Source organism: Macaca nemestrina, chromosome 4, assembly GCF_043159975.1.
Source record: "Macaca nemestrina isolate mMacNem1 chromosome 4, mMacNem.hap1, whole genome shotgun sequence".
Taxonomy (NCBI): Eukaryota; Metazoa; Chordata; class Mammalia; order Primates; family Cercopithecidae; genus Macaca; species Macaca nemestrina.
Genome location: NC_092128.1, coordinates 83092110 through 83114222, shown reverse-complemented (window position 1 = coordinate 83114222; position 22113 = coordinate 83092110). Strand labels below are relative to the sequence as shown.

General features: G+C 37.1%; 2 protein-coding genes across 6 annotated transcripts in view; one reads left to right on the top strand and one right to left on the bottom strand.

The window, feature by feature from the left end:
• LOC105475602 (von Willebrand factor D and EGF domains) overlaps positions 1-22113 on the top strand; it is a 153218-nt gene that overhangs the window by 19767 nt on the left and 111338 nt on the right. For all 5 annotated transcript variants that reach the window (XM_071094892.1, XM_071094890.1, XM_071094891.1 and 2 more), the window contains one exon: positions 12990-13128. In XM_071094892.1, the coding sequence (XP_070950993.1) occupies positions 13101-13128 (28 nt within the window). In that variant the 5' untranslated portion in view covers positions 12990-13100. The remainder of the gene's footprint in view (positions 1-12989; positions 13129-22113) is intronic.
• Positions 1028-1828, bottom strand: LOC105475601 (small ribosomal subunit protein eS4, X isoform-like). Its single transcript, XM_011730995.3, has one exon. It carries the CDS (start codon positions 1794-1796, stop codon positions 1041-1043), a length of 756 nt encoding a protein of 251 aa, XP_011729297.1. The 5' UTR covers positions 1797-1828; the 3' UTR covers positions 1028-1040.

Below are 22113 nucleotides of genomic sequence, written 5' to 3'. Positions count from 1 at the left end.
ATTCACCCTAGAGTCTCTGGAGGAGGTGAGGCCTTGTAGGAACCTTGAGTTTGGTTCAATAATCCTAATCTCTGACTTCTGGCTTTCAGATCTATGATAGAATAAATTTCTTTTGGCTTAAAATAAAAGAAACAGAAACGTCACAAAGTTTATGAAAAGATCAGCTTTATACATCAAAAGCTTGACTGTAGTAAGACAGATAAAGACCTGTAGAAAGAATTGGATAGTACCACTTCTGTCAAAGGTGGATTTTCTTCTATGAGAAAAAACCTGAAGGAAGTTGCTTGACTCTATCAATAGAAAGCTCAATGATCTAGAAAGTTCAATGACTGAGGGAAAATTGAGTAAACCCCATGAGTGATCCACCTCTATGAGCCAAATGGTGAAAGAAAAGAAAATGAGCCAAAAGAAAGAAAATGGTGAAAACAGGCAAAAATTGGCTGAATCAGAGCTCAGAATCCAGCATTTGCCAAGAGGCCCTTTTGTACCAGCTATTCCACTTACAGCCCATGGCAGCAGTCAGAGTCAGGGTATCCCCTGCATGCCCAAGACCCAAGGAAAGAGGGAGGGGACTTGGGAGGGCTCTGGGATGCAGGGTGGTGTGTACTGACTCAGATTTTACAGCAGCCAAACCCCCAACATCCACACACAGAGAAAGATATCTCATGTGTTTTTTTTCTTTTTAAGTGGCTTTGATTTGTTTCTTTCTAGTATAACTACTGTTCCTAAATTAATGTTTTATTTTCTCTTATCAAAGTTTTAATTATAATTCCTAAAAGAGTGATTCCAGAATATAGATGGCTATAATATAATAAATATTTATAGATAATTTTCTACTACTGGACTCCCTAGAATTATATTGGGTATATATATATATATATATATATGTATGTATGTATGTATGTGTATATATATAATGTGTGTGTGTGTGTGTGTGTGTATTTTTTTTTCCTGCCACAATATTTTTAATTATGTACAAAGGTCTGACATGACATCCAGGGACCCATTTCACCCACTGCTCTGGCCGCCAGTCTTTTGTCTCACTCTTCAGCAATGGTGAGGCGGATACCCTTTCCTTGGGGAAGAGAAATCCATGGTTTGTTGCCCTTGTCAATAACAAAAATGTTGGAAAGTCGAGTGGCAAAACTGTTGCCATTGGCATCTTTCACGTGAACCACGTCAAAAGATCCAGGATGCCTCTCTCTGTTGGTGATCACACCAATTCTTCCCAGGTTAGCACCTCCAGTCACCATACACAGGTTACCAGTGTCGAACTTGATGAAATCAGTAATCTTGGTAGTCTCCAAATCAATCTGAATGGTATCATTCACCTTGATGAGGGGATTGGGGTAGTGGATGGTGTGGGCATCATGAGTCACCAGATGAGGGATTCTTTTTGTGCCCACAAAGATCTTTCTCACTTTGCATAACTTGTACTTGGCCTCCTCAGGTGTAATACGATGTACAGCAAAGCGACCCTTGGTGTCATAGATCAGACGGAAATTCTCTCCCGTCTTGTCAATGCTGATGACATCCATGAATCCAGCAGGGTAGGTTATATCAGTTCGGACCTTGCCATCGATCTTAATGAACCGCTGCATGCAAATCTTCTTTACTTCATCTCCTGTCAGGGCATACTTAAGTCTGTTCCTTAGGAAAATGATGAGGGGGAGACACTCTCTCAACTTGTGGGGACCGGTGGATGGACGAGGAGCAAACACACCAGTCAATTTATCCAGCATCCAATGCTTTGGAGCTGCTACCCGCTTCAGATGCTTCTTGGGACCACCAGCCATGGCTGCGTTAGGCAAGGAAAGAGGACCTCCGTCTCCCGATTTTTTTTTTTTTTTTTTTTTTTTGAGACAGAGTGTCGCTCTGTCACCCAGGCTGGAGTGCAGTTGTGCGATCTCGGCTCACTTCAAGCTCGGCCTCCCAGGTTCAAGCCATTCTTCTGCCTCAGCCTCCTGAGTAGCTGGGACTACAGGTGCCCACCACCATGCCCAGCTGATTTTTTGTGTTTTTTAGTAGAGACGTGGTTTCACCGTGTTAGCCAGGATGATCTCAATCTCCTGACCTCATGATCCACCAGCCTCAACCTCCCAAAGTGCTGGGATTACAGGAGTGAGCCATTGCGCCTGGCTCAATATTTTAAATGAGTAAGTTACTCCATTATTACTTTAGGCATAATTGAAATTTGACTTGACCAGCTGGAAATATTTGAAACATTAATGTCTATTTCTATGTCCTATGAAATACACTAAGAATTCTGTCTAACAATATTTACTTCAGTAGTTAATGATTGGATCTAAAAATAACAGGAAAAATCCACAAAAGCAAAAAACAAAACCCCTGGCTAAACTTACACTTTTGTATTCATTTCATCCTAAATTTATTTTCAGGTACTGATATTTTGCAATTTTTTTTTCAGTTTGTTTTCTTATTAATCTTTGTTATTTGCTCATGATATGCTTAGTGGCATAACATTACTATTTTTTTGCAGTACAATATGTTTCTCTGATATATTCTAAATTTTGTTTCTCAAAAACTCCTGAATTTAAGAACTTTTAAAAAACTGCTTCTTTTCTAGTGTTTTCATAGTTTCATTATTTTTCTATTTAAAGATAGAAAAATGGATGTCCTTACTGTTTTCAATAAGAAATGGCTTTGAAATCAAGCATTATTTATTTTCTCAGAGATTTTAAATGTCTCATTTATCATTTACTAAATCCCATATGTGTTTAGGCTTATTTCCATTATATTTGAAAAATGATCAATGCCTCATTGTTTTAAAAATGCTTATTACTAGTTATTTTTCATTCCCTTTAAGAATTTTTGTCTTTTTTTTTTGGACATGCTTAATATTGCAGATGAATCAATATCATTTGGTTGAGTTTTCCTTCTAGTCATAGCAAAACCTCTTTATAAGATATTTTACTGGCTTGGTAATAATATTACAGATCAACTTAAGGGAGTTGACTTTTTAAAATGTTGCTTCTCTGGAAACCATCATGCTGAACAAACTATCGCGAGGACAGAAAACCAAACACTGCATGTTCTCACTCATAGGTGGGAATTGAACAATGAGAACACTTAGACACAGGGTGGGGAACATCACACACTGGGACCTGTCATGGGGTGGGAGCAGGGGGGAGGGATAGCATTAGGAGAAATACCTAATGTAAGTGAGGAGTTAATGGGTACAGCACACCAACATGGCACATGTATACATATGTAACAAACTGCATGTTGTGCACATGTACCCTAGAACTTAAAGTATAATAAAAAAAAGTTCCTTCATATCCATTCAAAAGCATACATATATATTTGTTTTTTAATTTTTTACTGATACATAATTGTACATATTAATTGGGATTCAGATGATATTTTGATACATGCATACAATGCATAATGATGAAACCAGGGTATTTAAGATATTCATCACCTTAAACACTTACATTCCTTTGTGTTGGGAACATTTCACATTTTCTCTTCTAGCTATTTTGACTTCAAAATAATAAATTGTTAACTTTAGTCATTTGACTGTTCTGTCAAGCACTAGAACTTATTCCTTCCATCTAACTGTACATTGGTACCCATTAACCAATATCTTTTCATCCCCTCCACTCTTCCCAGACTCTGGTAAATATCTTTCTACTCTTTATCTCAGTGAGATCAACATTTTTAGCTCCACATATGAGTGAAAACAAACAATATTTATTTTTCCGTGCCTGGCTCATTTCAGTTAACATAATGACCTCCAGTTCCTTTCACACAGCTGCACATGGCAAGTTATCATACTTTTTATGGCTGAATAGTATTCTATTGTGTTTATATACCACATTTTCTTTATCTGTTTATCCATTGATTGGCACTTAGGTTGGTCCCATATCTTGACTACTGTGAGTTGTGCTGCAATAATCATGGGGGTGCAGATATTCTATTGATAAACTGATTTCCTTTCTTACGAATAAATTCTCAGTAGTGATATTGGTGGATAATATAGTAGTTCTATTGTAAGTTATTTGGTAAATTTTCATACTGTTTTCCCTAGTGGTTATACTAATTTACATTCCCAAAAACAATGTATAAGGATTCCATTTTTTCTGCATCCTCAACAGAATTTTTTTTGTCCTTTTGATAATAGCCATTCTAGCTAGAGTAAGATGATAGCTCCTTGTGATTTTGATTTGCATTTCCCTGATGATTACTGATGTTGAGCATTTTAAAAATATATCTGTTGGCTATTTGTATGTCTTCTTTTGAGAAATTTCTGAATGTATTAGTCCACTTGCATTGCCATAAAGAAATACCTTAGGCTGGATAATTTATAAACAGAAAAGTTTAATTGGTTCATGGTTCCGCAGGCTGAAAAAGAAGCACAGCACTGGCATCTACTTCTGATGAGGGTCTCAAGAGGCTTGCAGTCATGGTGAAAGGCAAAGTGGGAACAGGCATGTCACATGAAGACAGCAGGAACAAGAGAGAATGAGGAAGAGGAGCCAGGCTCCTTTAAACAACCAGCACTCACTCATTACAATGCAGAGGGTATCAATCTATTCATGAGGCATCCACCTCCATGATCTAACTAGACCCCACCTTCAACATTGGAGGTCACATTTCAACAAGACATTTGGAAGGGACAATCATTCAAACCATATCATTCCACCTCTGACACCCCAAATCTCATGTCCTTCTCACATTGTAAATTACAATCATCCCTTCCCAAGAGTCCTCCAAAATCTTAACTCATTCCAGCATCAACTCAAAGTCCAAAGTCCAAAGTATTGTCTGAGACTCAAGACCAAATTCCTTCTACCTAGGAGCCTGTGAAGTAAAAAACAACTTATTTACTTCAAAGATACAGTGGTTGCACAGGCATTGGATATGCATGTCCATTCCAAAAGTAATAAATAGGCCAAAACAAAGGTGCAGTAGGCTCCATGCAGTATGAAACCAACCAAGGCAGTCATTAAATCACCTTTGGCTTCCTTAGACACTGTTCATAGCAGCTCATAGCTACTCTCATGGATTGGAATTGAATGCCTGTGGCTTTTCCAGGTGCAGGATACAAGCTGCCGGTGGATCTACTATTATGGGGTCTGGAGGGCAGTGGCTGCCTTCTTACAGCTCCACTAGCAGTGCTCCAGTGGGGACTTTGTGTGAGGGCTCCAACTCCACATTTCCCCCGGCACTACCCTAGTAGAGTATCTACTAGGTTGCCAGGCCTCTTTCATGCTTGCATTCTGAGCATCTGCAGACTTAACACTACATGGAAACCACCAAGACTTATGGTTTGCATTGTCCAGAGCTGTGGCTCAAGCTGTACCTGGGCCCCTATGAGCTGATGCTGCAGCCAGAGCAGCTGGGATGTAGGGAGCAGTGTCTCAAGGCTGTGCAGGGAAGCAGAGTCTTAAACGTGGCCCCCCAAACAATTATTTGCCTCTAGGCCTCTGGGACTATCATGAGAGGGGCTGCCTCAGTGATTTCTAAAATGCCTTTGGGGCTTTCCTCCATTATCTTGGATATTCACAGCTGGCTCCTTTTTAGTTATGCTAATCTCTCTAGCAAGAGGTTCTCCACAGCCCACTTGGATTCTTTCTCTACCACAGGGTTGTGCTGCAAATTTTCCAAATTTTACACTCTGTTTCCCTATTAAATGTAAGTTCCAACCTTAAGTCATTTATTTGCTCCTATATCTGATCCTAGGCCATTAGAAGCAGCCAGGGTACCTCTTCAATGCTGTGCTGCTTAGAAATTTCTTCCACCAGATACCCTAAGTAATCAGTCTCAACTTCAAAGTTCCACAGATCCCTATGTTACCTGGAGTCCTTGCTCCCAGAGCTCCTAAGATGGTGGTGGGCTGCTTCCAAAATGGCGGCAGGCCACTCCCAAGATGGTGGCAAGCCTCGTGTTCTCTGACCTGGGGTTCTTGGCCTCACAGATTCCAAGGAATGGAATCTTGGGCCATGTGGAGTGTTATAGCTCTATTAGAAGCCATAGGTCACGGAAGAGAACCGTGGAACCCAGTGACTAGTGTTCTGCTCGATTAGGATGAACCCAGGAACTTAGCAGTTCAGGAACAATGGCAAGGCTTTAGCCTGATCGGGAGTGGCAATGGGCGCCTTGCTGGATCAGGAGCACAGCGGACACCCTGCTGGATCTGGAGGGATGGAAGTCAGTGGCGGGTCTGTGATGGTGGCAAACAGCAGTGGTGGATGGGGAGCAAAAGTTCATCTCAAGCCGTAACAAAACACGGACCAGAAGAGTGCAGTTGCAAGATTTAATAGAGTGAAATAGAGTGAAAACAGAGTTGCCATATAAGGGGAGGGGACCCAAAGGGGGTTGCGGTTGCCTGCTCCAATGCCTGAGTTTATATCCTGATCCTTATCCCTCCCGCTGTGCTCTCAGGCAATAGATGATTGGCTATTTCTTTACTTCCTGTTTTTGCCTAATTAGCATTTTAGTGAGGTCTCTGATTGGTCAATTGTGGACTAAGTTGCAAGCCCCGTGTTTAAAGGTGGATGTGGTCACATCCCCAGCTAGGCTTAGGGATTCTTAGTTGGCCTAGGAAATCCAGCTAGTCCTGTCTCTCACCTAGGACGTGAACACAATGCAGCTAAGTTATTTGCTAGCATGTAACACAAGTGACCTTTCCTCCAGTTCCCAAAAACTTCTTCATTTCCACCTGAGACCTTGTCAGCCTGGACTTCACTGTCCATATATCTCTGTCAGCATTTTGGTTACAATTATTTAACCAGTCTCTAAGAAGTCTCAAACTTTCCCCCATCTTCCTGTCTTCTGAGACCCTGAAACTCTCATAACCTCTGCTCATTACCCAGTTCCCAAGCCACCTCCATATCTTGACCTGTCTTTATAGCAATGCCCCACTCCTCAGTACCGATTTTCTGTATTAGTCCATTCTTGCATTGCTCTAAAAAAATACCCGAGACTTGGTAATTTATAAAGGAAAGAAGTTTAATTGGCTCATGGTTCTTCAGGCTGTACACAAAGAATAGTGCCTGCATCTGCTTCCAGTGAGTGCTTTAGGAAGCTTATAATCATGGCAGAAGGTGAAGGAGAGCCAGTGTGTCACATGGTGAAAGTGGGAGCAAAAGAGAGTGAAGGGAAAGTGGCACACTCTTTTAAACAACCAGATCTCATGTGAACTAACTGGACAAGAACTCACGTATCATCAGGAGGATGATGCTAAGCCATTCATGAGGAATCCACCCTCATGAGCCAATCACCTCCCGCCAGGCCCCATTCTTACATTGGGAATCACATTTCAACATGAGATTTGGAGGGGGCAAACATCCAAACCATGTCACTAATCATTTGCCCATTTTTTAGCGACATTATCTGTGTTTTGGTTTTATTTGTTTGTTTATTTCTGTTGAGTTATTTGAGTTCCTTGTATATTCTGGATATCAGTCCCTTGTTACATAAATAATTTGCAAATATTTTCTTTCATTCTACAGATTGTCTCTTCACTCTGTTGATTGTTTCCTTTGCTTTGCAGAGCTTTTTTTTTTGATATATTACATTTGTCTATTTTTGCTTTTCTTGCCTGTAATTTTGAGGTCTTATCCATAAAATTTCTGCCCAGACCAATGTCCTGAAGCATTTTCTCTAAGTTTTATTTTAGTAGTTTTATAGTTTTGGGTCTTGTATTTAGGTTCTCAATTCATTTTGAGTAGATTTTTGTATATTGTGAGAGATAGAGTTCATTTCATCCTTCGCATAAGGTTGTCCAGTTCTCCAGCATCATTTATTGAAGAGGATTTCTTTCTATAATGTATGTTCTCAGTGCCTTTGTTGAAAATCAGTTGGCTATTAACATGTGGTTTGACTTCTGGGTTCTCTGTTCTGTTCTATTGGTTGATGTATCTGCTTTTATACCAATACCATGATGTTTTGGTTACTACAGCTTTACAATATATTTTAAAGTCAAGTAGTGTGATGCCTCCAGATTTGTTCTTCTTGAGCAGTATTAGTTTGGCAATTTGGAGTCTTTTTGTGATTCCATACATATATTAGAATTTTTGTTTTCTATTTCTGTGGAGAGTGTCACTGTTATTTTCACAGGGATTACATTGAATCCGCAGATTGTATAAGGTAGTATGGTCATTTTAACTTTATCAGTTATTATAACCCGTGAGCATGAGTTGCCTTATCATTTGTTTGCTCAGCATTTAATTTCCTTCATCGATGTTTTATAGATTTCATTGTAGAACTCTTTCACCACCTTGGTTAAATTTATTCTAGGTATTTTATACTTTTGTAGTTATTTTAGATGGAATCACTTTCTTGTTTTTGTTTTTTTTTTTTTTTTCAGCTAGTTTGTTGTTCATGTATAGAAATCCTATGGAATTTTGTATGTTGATTTTCTATCCTGAAACTTTTCTTATTTCATTAAAAGTTCTAAGAATTTTGTGGTGGAGTCTTTAGGTTTTTCAGAATACAAGATCATGTCATCTGCAAAGTGGGGCAATTTGACTTCCTCTTTTCCTATTTGCATGCCCTGTATTTCTCTGGCCTAATTGCTCTGGCTAGGACTCGTAGTACTTTGTTGATTAAGATTGGTAAAAGTTGGCATCCTTCTCTTGTTCTAATTCTTAGAAAAAAGCCTTTCAGCTCTTCCTCATTCAGTACAAGGTTAACTGTTGGTTTGTCATACATGGCTTTCCTTATGTTGAGGTAAATGTCTCCTATGCCTAATTTGTTGAGAGTTTTCATCATGAAGAATATTAAATTTTAACATACTTTTTATGTATCTATTGAGATGCTCATATAGTTTTTGTCCTTCACTCTGTTGATGTGATGTATCACATTTATTGATTTGCATATCTTGAACCATCCTGGCATCCTCGGCATAAATCCCCACTTGATAATTATATGTTATCTTTTTGATGTGTTGTTAGATTTGCCTTGCTAGTATTCTTTTTTGAGGACTTTTGCATCTATGTTTATTAGGGATATTGGCCTGTGGTTTTGTTACTATTGTTGTGATGTTTTTGCCTGGTTTTGGTATCAGGGTAGTGCTGGCCTTATAGAATGAGTTAGAAAAAACTTCCACCTATTCCGCTTTTTAAAAAAGTTTGAGAATTGGTGTTAATTCTTCCTCATATGTTGGTAAAATTCAACAGGAAAGCTATCCAGGGCTTTTCTTTGTTGGGAGATTTTTATTACTGATTGAATCCTTGTTACTTGTTATTGGTCCATTCAGGGTTTCTATTTCTTAATGGTTCAATCTTTGTAAGTTGCATATTCTAGGAATTTATTAATTTCCTCTAGGTTTTTCTATTTGTTAGTATATAACTGTTCATAATAGTCTCCAATAATACTTTGTATTTCTGTGGTATCAGTTGTAAAGTCTCCTTTTATAGTTTCTGAATTCATTTGTTTGGATCATCTCTCTTGTTTTCAAGTTTTTTTTTTTTTTTATAGCTAATGGTTTATTGTTTTTGCTTATCTTTTCCAAAAGTCAATTTTTAAAAAATATACTTCTTGGTAAATTTGTTCAGTCTCTATTCCATTTAGTTCTCCTCTTATCTTTATTATTTATCTTCTTAAACTAATTTTAGGTGTGATTTGTTCTTGCATTGTTAGGTCGTTTATTTAAAATCTTTCCACTCTTTTGATGTAGGCATTTATTGCTATAAACTTTTCTTTTAATACTACTTTTGTTGTATTCCACAGAATTTAGTATGTCATGTTTTCATTTTCATTTGTTCAAAATACTTTTGATTTCCATTTTAATTTCTCCATTGACTCAATGTTTATTCAGGAGCATGTTTTTCTATTTTGATAAAGAGATTTTCTATGCCTTTAACCATCTCTTCTCTTTCTAAATCTCCCAAAATTTGAATATTTGGTCATGCTATTATGTCCTATATGTCATATAGTCTGTCTTCATTCTTCTTTTTCTTATTTACTTTTTGTACATGCATTTATATTTATAATAGACATTTACATATGTATTTTATATAATATAATACATATACTTATATATTATGTGTCATAATATGTATTATGACACATTATATATTATGACACATAATATATAATATATTTATATATTGTTCAAATGTATATATGTTTATATATTTGTTGAAATATTCAAATACGTATTGTAATATATTATAATATAATATTGAATATTATAATATTCAAATACATGTACTGTAATTTATATTATAAATAAATTATATTGATTAAGGCTTTTCTATATTCATTAGAATTTTCTTCATGTATCATACATTTATTTTTAGGCTTACTTTTAGACATTTTATCATAATTCTAAAAACACAATATTTTGATAATCTAATCTATTCTTGTTTTCTTTTCTCCCTATCTTGCCTTTCTTTAGGCTCTTTGTATAATCCCTGATAAAATGACTATTAAAAGAATGAGAACAGACTTTTTTTAGTATATGCTAGCTCTTTACTTTGGAAATTTTAAATCCTGGATGAGACAGAAAAATTGGAGGGCAAATAAAAATACTTTTGGGAGAAAGATAACGAGAACAGTAAATCCCCCTTTGCCTGTCACCTGACACAAACACAAAGACACATGGACATACCTGAAGCAGATTCCTTTAGAATTACAGAGGAAGAAAAAGATAGATATAGGGTCAGAGTGTTTTAAAGAGTGAATGTAGGGTAAGTCTAGACAGAAACACAATAATATCACCTTTTAGTAATGTATCCAGTGCCCCGTATGACTATAAAGTAGCAGCAAGTGGGGCACTGGATACCTTACTCAAAGGTGATATTGCATTTCTACCTAGACTTAGGGGGTATACACATCCATGATGACCAAGACAAGAAGAGCAGAGCTCCACGCCCTGACAAAGCCTGGTCACTAAATAGAGTCCCCAGTACTTAGAAAATACTAAAGCACTATGTCCACAAAAACCAAGCACTCTTCTGTGTTCCACAAACTCCTATGTCAAACACACACATGCATACAAACGCACAAATATATTGACACAATATTCATGTTTTTATATTATTTTATTATAGTAACAATATATTTCTTTTAATTTTAGTGCCCTCCCCCTATTTCTGATCTTTTGTGGACTCATTAGAAATAAAAGCATGGTACTACATTTCTCACTTTGCTATTTCAGATGGTAAATAACATATTGACATTTCAGTTGCTGCTCTCTAATTTTACTTAATTCTGTGAGTGTCTCAAATTTTAGAGTTATGTGTTATCTCAGAATTTACCATTTATTTGATCTATGTCTCTAGAGATTTGGGATATATTTTTTATAGTCTGAGATTTAAGAATAAGGTTATTCGTGAGTTAGTTTTTTTACTTAAACCTTTCCATATCATGGATTATTACCTACATACATAAAAAGAAATACAGCAGAATTATACAATGCCTATTTGAGTGCACAGAGATCTCTCTGTTACAGCAACATAGTCAAAAGAAAGAGTATTGGCAGCAAATTTCTCCATTGCCCTCACCCTTGCAGGGCTGGATAGTTTAAACAGAAATAAGATTCTGGTTTATGGGTATGAATCATCAATGTGGCTGCTGTCCATTTATTTTTATTTTTTCTTTTTAACATACAATAATTTCCATATAGTAAATATATCCTCTTGGTATACAGTTCCGAGAGTGTTCATAAACATAAACAGTGTGTACTTAACTCTGCAAATAAGATATACATATATTACCCCAAAATGTCCCTCTTTGCCCATTTGGACTCAACATATCCCCTACTCCCAGCTCCTGGCAACTAATCCTCTGTTCTCTGACCAGATAGTATTGCCATTGCAACAGTGACACAGGAATAGAATCAAACAGCATGTAGCCATTTGAGTTTGTCTAGTTTCACTTAGCAGAGTACAACTGAGATTAATCCTTACAAACGTGCCATATTTGCTTTATAGCTCTAGGGCTGTCTGTTCAACAGCATTTCTTTTTGAACACAAGCTGTCAGTATTACTTTTATATATTTGCAAGAAGTAAATCATTTTTTATGTTGGAGAGAGTCACGCTAAAGTTTATTAAAATACAGCTTGGCAATCACCGTGCAAGCATGAATGAAGATTAACGGGTCCAACAATGAGGGGGCATAGAGAGCAATGAATATGACTCTGTGGAGACCACTTCTTTTGGCATGGAATTTATAACTTCTTCAACACTGGATTTATTTCTGTTGATTCGTTAAAGGGTCTTGTCAGTAAAGAATCCTGGGAAAGGTATCTTAGGAAGAGGAAAAAGGGTAAACAAAAAAACAGCAGTATGAGGACATCTGATCTCACAGTGCAATACATGGCAGTTACAGAAAGGAGTATGAATGAATCACAGTTCGCTAATCTGTCAAGTGAATGGATTAAGGTGAATGGTCTATAGCACCTTTTTAGCATCTGATATTCTATAGTGTAGACATAATACCACTGAGTTGTGTGCTGCTAAGCAAGATTAATCTGCAATAGATTGTAGTGTGAGTTGAAAAACAATAGACAAATTCTTGAGAACTTGTTTAATTATTATTTTTTAGTTGATAGACCCATTTGGCAATAACTGTATATCAACTTAGGTTTTCTCCTTTTTCAACGCCATTTTGTTGATGTTTAATTTTCGATTAGCATGCAAAAAGCTGGATTTTTAAAAAATGTATATGACTTGATTAATTTGGAGGTATGTATACATCTGTGAAACCATGACCAAAATCTATTTCATAAACATATTCATCACCACCAACTCTTGTTTGTTTTAAACATTTGAGAGAAAAATTGGAGAACAAAGTGGCTGAGTTTTTAAGCTTGTTCTCTCAGCATAGGGGGTTGCAGAAGCAACTCTGTGTCCTAAGACCAATCATGGGCCTTATTTCTAACTCCACCACAACCTACTGACTAACTGTATCCACTCACACCCTTATATTCCTTATCAACACAATTCAGAGTTTTACCAGATTAAATTTTATCAGACCAATTTTTTTTTTTTTTTTTTTTTTTTTTTTTTTTTAGGGTCATCAGTGTCTCAGTTACTGAGCCATTCCCTGAGAATAACATCTTGACTAAACATAATCTTTATCTTCAAGAACCTCTCATTATTCAGTGGAATAAAGACCTTGGGAAATGGGGAATTTTCATGCAGTCGTTAGAGGTAAGAGCTGAAAATGTTAGGTATTTGGTGCTATGGGAGTCCTTGTTGGTGGGTCAAGAACAGAGTGGAGAAACTAATATCTCAACTGAGAGTTAAGCCTGAGTAGGTGATAGTGAAGTAAAAGGTAAGGAACAGAAAGCCTTCTGGCCTGGGAAGCACTATATAAAAATATGAAGAAGAGCTTGGCCAGATTAGAGAACTGAAATGTTGAGTGTGGGAAAAGTGGTATATTCTTGTGGGAAAAAATGACAAAAATGGAGATGGGTCCACTCTGAAGAGTCTTGTAGTTTTTGGACATGGGGCTTATGCAAAGGGCAATGAGGATGAATTGGTAGCTTGTCAACAGGAATGCGGACAAAAGCAAGAAGAGAATTTAGACTGTTTGTAAACTACATAAAGATGCTATGGTGGCCTAACCATGCAGTATCAGAACGGAAGAAAATGAATGGAATTGAATGATATTAAGGGAGCACAGAGGTTTTGGGGTTTGCCAGGCAGTGAGAGCTGCAATGAAAAGAGGCAAGGATGACCTGAAGGCTTCCAGTTTAAGAGGAATGAGGGATTTATTCCTGCAGTAGAACATTATGAAGGGAAGTTTTTCAAGCAGGTGTGCGAATGGTGCAGGGTTGAACATATGCCGAGGGTTGGACATATTGTGGTCTGAGAAAGTAGGAGGCAGTTGTTCAATAAGCATTCCAATCTATGAGTATGAAGTTAGGAGAGAAGTTTGAGCTGAGAGCTCTGGAAACATCATCATATAAGTGGTGACTGATTACACAAGTTGGATAGAGTCAAGTTGCTCCTTTCATTTCTAAAATCCTGTGAATGCTGCAGACAAAGAAGGATGCAGCTATTGCAACATTAATGTCTTCTCCCTCCCACCTTTCTCACTGAGACTAAAGGTAGCAGGAGCACCTTCTGAGAATCACGATCATTTTCATGGACAATCAAACACTGCAGATAAGACAGTTAAGGATGTGTGGGCAGGGATAATGGGGGCACTGTCCCTTCCAACTGATCCCTGTCAGCCTTCATCTATGGGGAGCCCACCTCTGCAGTTTCTGTAACAATCAACTCACCAACTCTTCTCCAAACACTTGTTATTTTCTGAGCTCAGAGGTGCCAAGGTACATCCTGTGAGTGTTCTCTCTGGTTGTGCACGGCCAGTCGTACCTAATGCTGGAATCAACTGCAGGAGGGACAGGGTGCGTGGGCTGCTGAGGCTTGGGGAGGGAGGGAGGCGAGAGGGAGAAGTCAGGAAGGGGCAGCCCAAAGGCTATGTCGCTGTCCATGGGAAGGGCCGGCTGAGCTAAAGAGTTATTAGCCACAGGGTAGCAGGAACAAGATGAAATGTCAGGGAAACAGATTGAGAGGGCTTTAGTGGCCCATCCTCCTTGTCCTGGCAGCCCTGGCACTATGACCTCTTGGACTCTCACCAGGGCAGCAGTGGTGACTGGAGGAGCCTGGGCGCTGGTGCAGATGCCTCTGGCTTTGAGGCAAAGGCTGGTGGGATTGGAGGGTAGGAGCTGTGGGGAGAGGGGCGCTGCCTGGGGTGGAAGTGGGAGGCTGTGACTCTCAGATGTTGTGTAGAATGTCCCTGTCCATCTTTATGTCTAGATCTGATGATTGACCCTGGCCGATGGCTGCCCTGCCCTATTCCTGCTTTTGCAATGGTCACTTTTCTCCACTGGTCTTTAGTTTTCCTTTGCATGCAGACAGCTGTGTAGTCCTCTCCTTGGTCCTTAGTCCTCTCCTTGGTCCTTGTTTTTTTTTTTCTTTTCTGCTGATTATCGGTGTCTTACGGTTCCTTCAGTCTGCTATCAGAAACTTCTAATGGACCCTGTTAGGCTTCCAAGCAGCAAGGGAATTCTAACTAGTAGAAAGGATAATCAGACACTGACTCTTTTACAATCCCTTTTGCTACTTAAAGGGGATTGCTACTTTTATCTTCATAGAAAAACCCCTTCTCAACTCCTTCAATCTAGTCAAAGAAAACATAGTTTAATATACAATTCAGTTCACACACACACACACGCATGCACACACACACACACGTGTTCCTTAGGCATTTGTATTTACTGTTCAGTATTTTACACTGACTGGAATATTAAATGAAAAGTGGTTTGCTCTCATTTTCTACATATTATGTTTTGCAAAAACTTAATCTGTCTGTATATCTGCAACTTAAAAAAAATTAAGTGCAATGCTTAACTGTTTAGGATGTGATATTACCTTTTTAATTATCCAGTTAATCTTAATCTATTTTATTATGGTTCATTTAATTTGTAAAAATGGAGTGCTACCCTCCCACCCATCATACCATTTTAAAAAGAATATTAGACCCAAGTTATGAAGTCGTATCACGGAAAATCACTCAAGAGTATTGAGTGGCTTTCTTTTTTTCTGATAGAAATGCCATGTCTTCACAAAACAACTTCTAAAAATTGATGCATATTATATACAAAATATGTATCTATTACAATTAGCTAAAATATTTTGCAAAAATATGAGCACAATTTGAGCCAAAAAGATACTTCAGTTTTTTCTACATGAAGACCTACCATGTTTTCTTAAATATATTTTAAAAATATATCCATACAATATAGTAGAGATGCTTTTATTACAGTTAGACAAAATTTTTAAAAAAACTTAACCAAAATTTAAAAAGAAAAACACTTCATTTTTTACTATAGACCACTTGTCCCCTTCCTTTTAGCCTTAACATAAATAGCCCTGGTATATTTCTAATTAAGGCAAAGAGTGTCGCCAGGTTCTAAGCTCCTACAAAGGTAACAGAATAACTTCTATATGTTTAATTGAATAGATATACGATGGGAAGTGAGAAGAAATTTTTGGTTACTGAATACTATGTTTAGGAAGCATCACAAGGGCATTAAAATCTTTAGCTTGAATCCTCATTTAATTAAACTGAAAGATAGCTTCAGTTGAGACACATTATTTACAAGTCATTAACTCCAGTAATATAAGAAGTTTAATTTGGCTGGGCGTGGTGGCTCACGCTTGTAATCCCAGCACTTTGGGAGGCCAAGGCAGGCGGTTCATGAGGTCAAGAGATCCAGACCATCCTGACCAACATGGTGAAACCCCATCTCTACTAAAAATACAAAAATTAGCTGGGCATGGTGGGGCGCGCCTGTAGTCCCAGCTACTCATGATTCTGAGGCAGGAGAATTGCTTGGACCTGGGAGGCAGAGGTTGCAGTGAGCCCACTGCACTCCAGGCTGGTGACAGAGGGAGACTCTGTCTCAAAGAAAAAAAAAAAAAAAAGAAATTTTATCTTTGAGATGTGATATTGGCAAACATCTTATAGTGAATGCAGCTAATAATGGAGTCAATGACTGCGATAGTTACTTCCTAGAATATCGCACGTGTTTTCTCATTACTCGAAATGAGTTCGGTTTCAAACTGTACTTGTTCTGTTGGAATTGTTAATTGGACATTTTAATCCTTGTAAGTCAATAGTGTTGTAGGTGGGATACTATTCATGCATCTTTTTGCTACTGTAAAAGAGATCCCTCTCTAGAAACTAGCTTTCCAGCTTATAAAATCTATAGCAATGAATTTGTCATTAATCAATAACAAAGTCCGAAATACAGTGTAATTTTTTTTTTAAATGAAAACCAAACAACATTCATTAGCCCATCCTTCCAGCTCTTGTGTTCTTACAGATAGGGATATTAAATAAATGTGGCTTGTTCTTATCTTCCGAGCATCATTACTTTTGAGATCTGGGTCTCTCCTATGTACAACTATCTACAGCATGAAAAGAAAACCACTATTTAAAAACCATTTGGATAAAATTTTGTCTATCATCTTGTTGTCCTTAATCTGTTTTGAGTTTTGAACTGGTTAGTTTTTGTAAATAACAAGATTTTGTGTCCTTTTTGCTGGTTTGTAGTGCTTGATGGTGCTCTTCATGTTTTGCATACCCACTTAGGTATTTAGATTTATGTCTTTTGTTTTTCTGCCATCTCAAATAATGCATAAAAATCCATTTCTTCATTCAACAATATTTACTAAACGTGTTGTGTGCTAGGTGTATATTTCCAGAAGGATGTATAATATATATAAAATGAATTTGAAAAAGAAAAAGAAATTTAAGTTCTCCAAGTGTTTAGTATTTGTTTTCAAGAAAGGGCCCATCTTCATGAAGGACAAAGGTAAAAGAACATATATGACTTTAAAAATTGCTTATGTTAATAAGTAGTTTGAAGATTATTAATGTGCATTGTTTAATCTATTCAATTTAGATAAATTTTAAATGTATTTGATTGTTATTGCAGAACAGGGTTTGGCAAAGTAAGGTCTTTGGGCCAATTCTACACTGTCTTTGTTTGTACATCCTGTAGCAACATTGAAAACGTCCTGAACTATGAGCCATGAATAGCAAGTCGTAAATCTCTAGCACCTCAGTTTTCTGTTCAGCCCCCAGCATCTGAAGCCCAGTGCTGGCCCTGCTTCTTCTTCACCATAAATATCCCTCATGAGTACAGATGCAAAAATTCTAAAAATAATTTTATCAAATTAAAACCAGGAATATAACAAAAGGATAGAATATTTTGACCAAGTGGGGCTTATGGCATGATAGCAAAAATTTTTAAATTACAAAATAAATCAATATGACTCAAATATTTACTAATTAAAAAAGAAACAAAAGTAAATGATCATCTCAATAGACTGAGTAAAAGCATTTGCAAAATTCAAAATCTATTTCTGCTAAAACTCATAGCAAACTATGAATAGAAGAAAATGTCCTCAACTTGATTATGAACCTCTACGAAAACCCTACAGATAACATGATGGTGAAATATTGAAAGCGTCCCCCTAAGATCAGGATCAAGGCAAGGATGGTAACATTTACCTCTAGTCTTGTTAGTGTTCAGAGAGGGAAAAGGATAGGGTAGCAGTTCATTTGTTGTTGCTTCTGCTCCTGCTGTTGCTGTTATTTTTAATATTGGTGTAATGTTATTGCAGAGCCTAGTTACTCATTCAAGTGTGAGAAGAGTTGGGGGAATTTATGAAGTAATTGTAAGCAAACACAATTTCTCAAATTCATGTAGTGTATTGTGTTGATGTTGGTGTGGCTAGAATCTTACAACTCCAGTAAACTCAATTATTTATTGACTGAGTAAACACTTAACTTGATAATTTGTGAAACATAATAAGTATCCAGTATATAGTTATAATTTAGATATTATGGCAAGTACAAAAAACTTGACTTGAGCACACAAATAACATATATGAAATTTTAGCAGACAAATTGATTTTTGCCCTCTGTCTTCATAAAGGAGAAAAGAATGATGATCACCACTTAGTTATTATCATCAAACTTCATTATTATCTTAAAGAGTTTACTTTAAGTAAACTCTTTGTTTTATACTTGACTGCCTATTCTGTAAATTTTGTGGATTTCTTATACTTTTATACTTTTAATCACTTTGCTTTGGGGGCTTAGAACAAAAAGCATTTACATTCTTTATGGAATACAGCTGCAATGGAAAGAAAAGAAAAGCAACAATGTGACTGCTTGTCACTGGTTATACAAAGGTCTATTTCTAGAACTACAAAGATGATTAAGTATATTTGCCAATAGAAATTAGGTCCCTACTACCAATGACTGAGGTGGTTTTGAATCAATGGGAAACAGAGAATAAGTTTTGGGATAACTACTCTGGGGTAGATATGCCCCTGTAGGGTACCTTCCCTCTCACCTTCTGATGGTGAGAACAGACCTTGGGTACATGAGAGATGACTGGTCCTCAGGCATGAACTGGGGCAATTCTACTGAATATCACATTTATTTAGATTGTATATAAATACCTGATTCAAAACATTGCTTTTTTATTATTTTTTGAGATGGAGTCTTGCTATATCTCACAGGTGATCATGAACTCCTAGGCTCAAACTATCCTCCCACCTCAGCCTCCTGAGTAGCTGGGATTATGGACATGAATCGCAACACCTGGCAAAACATTGCATTTCTCTTTGAACAAATGAATTGGTACGGGTTCCCAGTACAAACAAAAGCATGGCTCAGCAGGGCATAGTAATACTGCATTTTCAACAATCAACATCAAAAAGAGCACCTGGATCATAATCATGTTGTGCCTTCATTAAAAGGAATAGGAGATTAGATAATGGGCTGCTGATACTAGGTCACTTCTTTCTTCATTCCTGCAAAAATAAATGTATGTATCTATCTATACCTATATTGATAGCTATTTATTTAGCTAGATATATAAATCTCTATCTTTTTATGTATTTTGAAAGTCTGTTATTAAGAATGCTCTTGACTTTTCTCTTTGGCTATATGCAATAGCTTATATTAAACTACAATTTCTTCTCAGAACAACAATAAAAAACAAAATCAATAGCTGTTTGAGGCATAATAGTACAACTAGGCAAACTGGATTTGAAGGACAAAGATCCCAGAGAGAAGAAAAGTGCATTGAAATGAGGCCTGCATTCACAGCAGTTATTATTTTTCAAGACTTTCTGTGTTATGACAAATACTTTAGAGGAGATAATTTATATCTTATCAGAAACTAATTGATGAATACTTTAGGAAAAGCCATTTGGAATGGATGATAAATCCTTCAGGGCTAGCCAGAGAGGGAGGTTTTGTTGTCAAGGGAAGGAGATAAGTTACCAAAAATAATATTTAACCAAACTTTACATTTTTGCTCAGGGGTCACCAAATGTAGAGTCCAGTACAAGAATCTGTACATACAGCTTTTTATAAGGAGAAGTGCTCTGCCTGTGACACAGTAATTCATAAAGCTTATCTGTTATCAGGGTGACAACAAATTTTGTTTGGTAAATAATAATTTTGAGAAAATTACTTTTAAACCATGTAAGAAGATTTTGGCAAAAAATAGGTACTTTCATTAAACCTTCAAAATTAGGAAACCCAGATAAAATTTGGATATCGTGTCACCGTGTGATACCTTTAGTGAAAAACAACTTTGGTCTTTGATAATTTAGCCACTGAAAAGCTTAATTCTATTGAAAGCCATTAAAATCTTGCTTAACATGAGATCATTTGTAAAAAGTTCTTGTTTCCTTAATGTGTACATTGTTTTGTTTACTCTTGTAGTATATTACATTCATTTGTTTTCTCATTTTGAACTGCAGTTTCTTCCTCTTCTACATGAGGCAAACATCAAACTTTTTGGGTAAACTGAGATGTGTAATGTTTCACTTGTCAACTGACAAAGACACTCTCCTGTATGACTTTGTGCACTTGGATACTCAGTGTTAACAATGTGGTGAGCTACAGTCTTATCCCACCGCTCTTTTGAAAGATCTGTATAAATCCATGGGCTTGTTTGTTTATTTGTATTTATTGCAAAATAATGCCGAAGCACATATTTCTGATTCATGCCATAAAGCTGGAGAAGTTTCTTCTTTAGGCCCATGGAGAAAAGCATGTAGTGCCTAGTCATGCTTATCCAATGAAGCTGATTAGGCCTGTACTTTCTTTCCCACTAGCTCACATTTAAATTTTCATTCCTATCTAAAATTTAGTAATAGCTCAGTTTATCAAGTGATTACTACATGCAAGAATGGGGATAGTGATTTTCATTCGCAATCCCATTTCACCCTCACCATAACCCTAGGACATACATATTTATACCCTTATGTTAGAAATAAGGGAGCAGAGGCACAATGGGACCCACAACTAGGACTCTGGAAAGGTCCTCCCAGCCATAAACTCTAAGCTCTGAATTTCCACACAATCAGATCAGACATCTCAAATCAGAAATCATTGTATTATTGAACTATCATGTGGACACTGAGGTCACAGAACCTATGCCAGACTTACTGAAGTCATGAAGATTTCTGATCCACCATTCCCTCATCTAGAACCTCTTCAGCAGAAGTTGCTGACTGGCAGTTGTCTTATAGTCCTGTTTCCTTGGCCTGAACAATGTTTTTGTTTTTTAATTTTTAAAAATAGTTATGGCTTTAAAATATAAAACCTATTACAAAAAAAGGAAAAACAAAAGAGGAAAAACAAAAGAAGAAAAACAAAAGAAGAGCCTGTTTTTTGTTTGTTTGTTTGTTTTTGTTTTTCAAGAAAAAAGCAGAATGGAGTTGTTCATGGCAAAAAAAAAAAAAAAAAGAAATGAATGGAGTTGTTTATAGCAAAGTCTCAAGTGATGGCCAAAGGGAATTGAGGACTGCGACTGAAAGAAAGAAAATAAGATTGCTCCCTCCCCAAAGGCAGCCCCAAATCTGAAGATGGCTAGGTGATTTGGAAACTATCCCCAGGTCACTCTGAGATTTACACAGCCATTGCTGAAGATGATAGATTCAAATGATGGAAGGAGCTTGAGTCACTGGGTCACACATAAGAGTCTCCCGCACTCTGAACTGCTGGATTGTACTGAGACACGCTGCAACACTGGAAATCCATGAAATGTGAAGACATTTCAGAGCTGGCTGATTTCTCCCAAATTCTTACAGTTGAAACCCAAGCAAGGTAATACTTTTGCTGAAGCCTTTAATTCCTCAGTGTCTGACAAAACACAAAGGAAGGAAGGTGATTCCTCCCAGAGGAGGGAAATTGCTATGATCTTAGTAAACGGGATGGATAAGCCATCTACATCTGTAGAAGGAACTTTCAAATCCAGAGAAAAAAGAGCCTTACCTAGGGACATGGGCACATGAATCTACTACTGCAGGCTGCCCTACAATTATACCTTGAAAAGCTCATGTATGGAGCATAGGCTGTGACATTGTTGATTGGATCCCTTGGATTCTGTTGGATCAGGTGTAGCCTCTGGTCACAGCTCATGGGCTAATCTGTTCAATCTGTTCTAGCTGTATTCAGCTCTTTCCATCCACACAATGTACTATACAAATAATAACCCTTTCTATTTTGGCAGTAACTGGACCAAAATTCATGAGCACTAGTTTGTACCACAAGCTTCTTTTTAATTTCAACTCCACTGATGGTCG

Bases quoted from the DNA above. Each gene is read 5' to 3' on its own strand.
- LOC105475601 (XM_011730995.3), bottom strand. From the start codon at position 1,796: ATGGCTGGTGGTCCCAAGAAGCATCTGAAGCGGGTAGCAGCTCCAAAG.